This window comes from Sinohyriopsis cumingii, chromosome 5 (genome assembly GCF_028554795.1).
Source record: "Sinohyriopsis cumingii isolate HCF-2022 chromosome 5, ASM2855479v2, whole genome shotgun sequence".
Taxonomy (NCBI): domain Eukaryota; kingdom Metazoa; phylum Mollusca; class Bivalvia; order Unionida; family Unionidae; genus Sinohyriopsis; species Sinohyriopsis cumingii.
Window position 1 is genome coordinate 129334484 of NC_142965.1, and position 7444 is coordinate 129341927.

The 7444-nt window shown below is 33.7% G+C and overlaps 1 protein-coding gene across 2 annotated transcripts in view; it reads left to right on the plus strand.

Moving 5' to 3' along the window:
- The window catches only part of LOC149800228 (mitochondrial ornithine transporter 1-like), a 30827-nt gene extending 23779 nt beyond the window's left edge, over positions 1-7048 (plus strand). Inside the window, exons 6-7 of one of the 2 annotated variants that reach the window (XR_016421341.1) lie at positions 134-1384; positions 1560-7048. Coding sequence is in view for 1 of the 2 variants with exons in the window: in XM_089959793.1 (XP_089815919.1) it covers positions 134-261 (128 nt within the window). In the remaining variant the exon portion in view is untranslated. Of the gene's footprint in view, positions 1-133 lie in introns of both variants that reach the window. The other variant, XM_089959793.1, reaches the window with a different exon arrangement.
- The last annotated feature ends 396 nt before the right edge of the window (positions 7049-7444 follow it).

Genomic DNA, 7444 nt, shown 5'->3' on the forward strand with positions numbered 1-7444 from the left:
AAAAATATATAAGCCTCTTTTCAGGAACAGTTTGAATAGAAATATTTAAACCTCTTCACAGGACCAGTCTAAAGAAATATTGAAATGAATTGATATTACTGACATGAAAACTGTATTTCTCTTTTTCTTATAGGGTTCCTTGCATTATATAAAGGCTTGGGGCCCACTGTTCTCAGGACATTTCCAGCAACTGGTGCTCTTTTCCTAGCATTTGAAAATACCAAGAAATGGCTGACTTATCTAGCTGACAAAGTGTTTTAATGCATGGCTGACTTATCTAGCTGACAAAGTGTTTTTATGCAGAATTACTGTTTATGACTACATGTGTGAAGAAGAAAATTTTAAGAGATGATCAGCATAGAAAAAAATTTGATGTGTTTTGTTTTTACTGTAAATGCATTTGAGTTGTCCATTTCATTGTGGTGTAAATGTATTCAGAACCTTTTGTCATTTACTTCTGAATCTCTCAAGAAAATTGTTTGATAACATTCTACTTGTATACTCAGTGTGTGTGTGTGTGTGTGTGCAATTTGGATTTTTAACATAGCTTTAACAATTTTTTAGTCATATTGCTATGATGTTTGCAGTGTGACAGTTTATTGTGATGTCTAGCACTGGGGCATCATGCTGCAGACATGTAGCATGATGTCCCACCCAGTCACATTATCCTGACACCAGGCCAACCAGTCCTAACACTAACCTGTTAATGCTGAACACCAAGCGAGGCAGCTGTTAGTACCATTTTTGTAAGTCTTTGGTATGACTTGGCTGGGGATCGAACCTGCATCCTCCCGCATCTGAGGTGGATACTCTAACCACTAGGCCACTGGAGCGGTCTTGTATATACTCAGTAATGTTGAATCTATGTGCAAACAACATAGATCCTGACCTGCTGTCGCATAATGTTCTGGCAGGTTGGGTCAGTGTTGTTTGTTCTGCTGATTACTCCAAACAAACTGCATAGACCCAGATCTGTTAGTGTATTATGGGATGGCTGAGCTGGATCATTGCAGTTTGCAGTTAGACTTGTAAACAAGTATATATGGTATATAGTAATGAGAGAAAATTTGGTGGTATTAGTAGTGAAAAAAATTAGAGTGATTCTCATGTGTTGTATGGTGGTAGAGGAGTAATTCAGTCATTTCCATTATCTACATATTTTCAGATAACTATATCTGCTATGTTTTGGTATATGCACATTAATTTATGTGCAGCAAGTAAGTCACTTGTTTTGTTGTAAAAGTACTGGGATTTCTGACAGTATTAATCCTTTTTTTTATCAAGTTCACATTTGATTATGTGTGTTGAACACTTTTTTGTGTCCAAAATACTGGAAATTATGTCATAATTAGTGTTAACATTTTCAATCTTTATGTGGTATAAGGTGTCATGGTGTCATGTGGTATAAGGTGTCATGGTGTCATGTGGTATAAGGTGTCATGGTGTCATGTGGTATAAGGTGTCATGGTGTCATGTGGTATAAGGTGTCATGGTGTCATGTGGTATAAGGTGTCATGGTGTCATGTGGTATAAGGTGTCATGGTGTCATGTGGTATAAGGTGTCATGGTGTTGTCTGTCCATCTGTTCCTTATATTGTTTCTGTTTTGCATAATTCCATATTGACCATTACCAATCTTTTTAAATAGGTTGCATTTGGTTTAAGGAAGAGGCCTATCTAATACAGGGTCAGAAGGTCAAAGGTTAAGGTCACAATGACTAAAAATAAGAAATGGCTTCTGTTCTAACATTAGTTCTACTCTGATCAGTTTTGTGGATTGCTGTCACTTTTTGTGTGGAAGAAGCCTATAATTTTCAGGTCAAAAGGTCAAACATTGTTGCAGCTGAGAGAAGAAAACTGGTATCAGCACACTAATGTTAGTTCTACCTCACTGAACTGTATTTAATTTTGTGGATGGCTTGCACACGGAACAAGATCCAAGCCAAATGATTTGGGGGTTAAAATGTTAAAGTTCAAGGTTGTTGTGGCTGAAAAATAGATTCTACGCAAAAATCTCAGCTCTCAGCTTTGTACCTGCCCTAAAGTTTGTGGATGATTTAAACACTGGGTAAGAAAGAAATCCTTTCATTTGGGGATTGAAAGGTCAGAGGTCAAGATGACTGACCAAAAGAAGCAAAATGTTTATTTGCATAACAACTTTCATTCTAGACTGCGTCATATTTTGACCAAGGTTTGTGGAAGTCTGTACTGAAAGTAAGGAATAGACCTACTGATTTTTGCTAATCTTCAGCATCAACCATGCCTACTAGTTCCAGTGTCAACCATGTCTACTTTAAAGACACAGTCATCCCATAGACTTACTTGGTACTAAATGAAAATGGTAATGCTTGACATAGAGCATGGCTGTCACAGTGACCATTTTTGAAATCTTAGATTTTGTTTTCACTACTCCTGTATGGATGGTCTTATTAACATGGACTTTTACTAAAGACTTCTCATGATGTCTAGTTGGTCCTAAATGAAAAATGGTACTGATCTGATGTCCAATATGGCCACTACACTGGCCATTTTCAAAATCTTGTTATTGCTAATATGCCTGTATGAAAAGTAATATTCCCAAGGGCTTTTCACCAGAAGACATCTTATGCTTTATAGTTGGTCCTAAATGAAAACAGTGTCAGTCCAATGCAAACATGGCTACCTACAACAGTAGTCATCTGGAAATACGTTATCACTACTCCTCCTGAATGGACAGTCATATCAGGATGGGATTTTTACTGAACAACTTATGCTGCCTGGTTGGTCCTAATGGTTGGTTGGTCCTAATGGTGCCATTCAGACATTCAGTATGCCTGCCACAGTGGATTTATTGAAGTCTTGTTATTACTATTTCTCCTGAATGAATGGTCATATCTGTATGAAGTTTTCACTCAAGCACTTATTATTACTACTTCTTCTACATGGCTGGCCATATTGACATTATGCTTTCATCCAAAGACTTTGGTGTATAAATGAAAATGCTGCCAAGTTTACATATCCATATCAGCAGCTAAGTTGAAATTATTGTTATCAATTAAGAATGTCAATGAAAGCTTCAACAGACTTCATTTAAAAAGAAGAAATGGTCTTTTCTTGAATTCTTAGAAATTCTTTTTAGTCAGTAGAGCATCTGTCCCTTCAAGGGACTCTTGTTTATTTGGGATAAAATAATTCTAATTGAGCCAAATGCCAGGCTATTCTGATCATTGGGATATTGCTAAAATAATTCTAATTGTGCTAAATGCCAGGCTATTCTGCTCAACTTTTAACTTAGTCTGACTGTTTAGAGAAGAATAGTGTGGTTGTTTGTTTGGGATATTGCTAAAATAATTCTAATTGTGCCAAATGCCAGGCTGTTCTGATCATTGGGATATTGCTAAAATAATTCTAATTGTGCTAAATGCCAGGCTATTCTGCTCAACTTTTAACTTTGTCTGACTGTTTAGAGAAGAATAGTGTGGTTGGTTGTTTGGGATATTGCTAAAATAATTCTAATTGTGCCAAATGCCAGGCTATTCTGATCATTGGGATATTGCTAAAATAATTCTAATTGTGCCAAATGCCAGGCTATTCTGATCATTGGGATATTGCTAAAATAATTCTAATTGTGCCAAATGCCAGGCTGTTCTGATCATTGGGATATTGATAAAATAATTCTAATTGGGCGTAATGCCAGGCTATTCTGATCAACTTTAAACTTAGTCTGACTGTTTAGAGAAGAATAGTGTGGTTGTTTAATTTTTGTTCATTTGGTTTGGTATGAATTTTCTCCACATGTTGACCTACCTTTATTCAAAATCTGAACTAATGTGTGTGCCAACTTGTAAGTAGTTAACTAAATGAAACTGATCAGTATTTTGATATGGTCACCTGTATAAGATTTTGATGCTGTGATATTGTCTGTTGTTCAAAAAAAGACTGAAAGACATTGATTTGCAATTACAAAATGCATACCAACAATGTTTTGTTCTTTTTGGTTTGGTGTATGAACTTGACATTTGTTAGGTCTTTTTCAGCCATCAGATAAATTGAGCTTTTTTAGATTTATATCAGAAATACTTAATGATCTGACCAAAAATGAACTTTGTATACATTTTAATGATATTGCTGATGAATGTGATTGCTGGAAATGCATACATTTTATGGTGATATTACTATTGATAGTGATTACTGGAAGAAATGCATACATTTTATGGTGATATTACTGATGATAGTGATTACTGGAAATGCATACATGTTATGGTGATGTTAATATTGATAGTCTTAACTGGAAATGCATACATTTTATGGTGATATTACTATTGATAGTGATTACTGGAAATGCATACATGTTATGGTTGATAGTGATTACTGGAAATGCATACATGTTATGGTGATATTACTGTTGATAGTGATTACTGGAAATACATACATTTCATGTTGATATTACTATTGATAGTGATTACTGGAAATGCATACATGTTATGGTGATATTACTGTTGATAGTGATTACTGGAAACACATACATGTTATGGTGATATTACTGATGATAGTGATTACTGGAAATGCATACATGTTATGGTGATATTAATATTGATAGTCTTAACTGGAAATGCATACATGCTATGGTGATATTACTATTGATAGTGATTACTGGAAATGCTTACATTTTATGGTGATATTACTATTGATAGTGATTACTGGAAATGCATACATTTCTTGTTGATATTACTATTGATAGTCATAACTGGAAATGCATACATGCTATGGTGATATTACTATTCATAGTGATTACTGGAAATGCATACATGTTATGGTGATATTCCTATTGATAGTGATTACTGGAAATGCATACATGCTATGGCAATATTACTATTGATAGTCATTACTGGAAATGCATGCATTTTATGGTGATATTACTATTGATAGTGATTACTGGAAATGCATACATTTTATGGTGATATTACTATTGATAGTGACTACTGGAAATGCTTACATGTTATGGTGATATTACTATTGATAGTGATTGCTGTAAATGCATACATGTTATGGTGATATTACTATTGATAGTGATTACTGTAAATGCATACATGTTATGGTGATATTACTATTGATAGTGATTACTGTAAATGCATACATTTTATGGTGATATTGCTTATTAGATTGATTACTGGAAATGCATTTGTTTAGTTATGGTGATATTATTGTTGATGGTGATTGCTGGAAATGCATTTTTTTAATTATTGTGATATTACTGTTGATAGTGATTACTGGAAATGCATTTGTTTTGTTATGGTGATATTACTATTGATAGTGATTACTGTAAGTGCATATATTTTTCAAGGGTATAATATTTTGTTTTTTTTCTCTCAAGAATTTATGTTTTTAGTGTACTTAATTTTTTACTTCAATTCTGTTTTCAACAAAATTAAGTATTTAAGACAATCACATTTTGCTGAGCTTATAAATTAATGATGTTTTGCAAACACGAAATACACTAAAATTATAACTCCCACCCATATTTTTTTTATAGATGGCATGTCTTTCGGCTGTTAATATAAATATTATTTCATGTCAGAAATCTGATTAATAAAGCCTTTTAAATAAACTATGGCATTTTTAGTTCAACAATACATATATGGATCTGACAGAATAAGTATCTATGTAAAAACGTCATTTGGAACTGCCCTTATTGTATTATGCTATTGTACTGATGACAGATCTATCTAAATTTGATTGAAACTGGAATTTCACTGCATTATTTTGTTTTCTCAATAGCATGTTTTTGTTAATAAAAGAGCTGTGGAGATAAGAATGTGTAATAGAATTGAATGCTTATTTGTTTCGGTATTTTATTATTTGTATACTTACTTCTTACATGATCACTCTATGCACAGTAAGTAATTTATTTCAAAGGTATATGCAGAGTAACTTGCATGATAGACATGTACACAGTAATTTATGTGATAGGAGTATGCACAGTAATTTAAATGATAGGAGTATGCACAGTAATTTACATGATAGGAGTATGCACAGTAATTTATGTGATCAGAGTATGCACAGTAATTTACATGGTAGGAGTATGCACAGTAATTTATGTGATAGGAGTATGCACTGTAATTTACATGATAGGACTATGCACAGTAATTTACATGATAGGAGTATACACAGTAATTTATGTGATAGGAGTATGCACAGTAATTTACATGATAGGAGTATGCACAGTAATTTATGTGATCGGAGTATGCACAGTAATTTACATGATAGGAGTATGCACAGTAATTTACATGATAGGAGTATGCACAGTAATTTATGTGATAGGAGTATGCACAGTAATTTACATGATAGGAGTATGCACAGTAATTTACATGATAGGACTATGCACAGTAATTTATGTGATAGGAGTATGCACTGTAATTTACATGATAGGACTATGCACAGTAATTTACATGATAGGAGTATGCACAGTAATTTATGTGATAGGAGTATGCACAGTAATTTACATGATAAGAGTATGCACAGTAATTTATGTGATAGGAGTATGCACAGTAATTTATATGATAGTGTATGCACAGTAATTGTAAGTCTGTGTACATTAGTTTACATGAGTATGCAGAGTAATTTAAATGACAGGTGTATGAACAGTAATTTACTTGATTGGAATATGCACAGCAATTTACATATTATGTGTATGAAGAGTAATTTACATGATAGGTGTGATGATTGAGGCATCTTAGTGTTTCAAATTCATGTAACTAATTCTGCAGTTTTAGCAAATAAAATCAGTATTTTTTCATCATTTGATAAATGGATATTCTCAGCGACTTAAGCAGAATGAATAATTGTCTTACGGAATTTTATTAAGACTGAATAAAAAGGAAACAATATTGAAACTTAAAAATATATTTATGGAGTATATGTTATGGGTTTTCTTATTTCTCAACATAATGACAGACCCAGATATATGCATGAAAATATAATTTAACTATTTCTCCACATGAAAATATAATGCAACTATTTCTCCACATGAAAATATAATGTAATTGTTATTAAAAAGGATAAAACCCCTATTCAGATGTTGTTGAATTATTTTCTTCCTGTGCCATGTGACCAAAGAGAGGTAATTAGTGTGACTGTGGAATAATGTATATTCCTTTTTTGTGTCCCACTGCAACAGTGGTAGGGGCAAATAGTGTTATCCATACTCCATTAGTTGATCCACTCCAACAGTGGTATGAGCATATAGTGTTATCCATATCCCTCCTTCCCTCCCTCCACCCATCCACCACATTATGCCACACTGCACCACAACAATGGTATGAACATGTAGTGTTATCCATATCCTTTGTTCCCTCCCTCCATCCATCCACCACACCATTCCACACTGCACCACAACAGTAGTATGAACATATAGTGTTATCCATATCCCTACTTCCTTCCATCCATCCATCTACCACACCATGCCA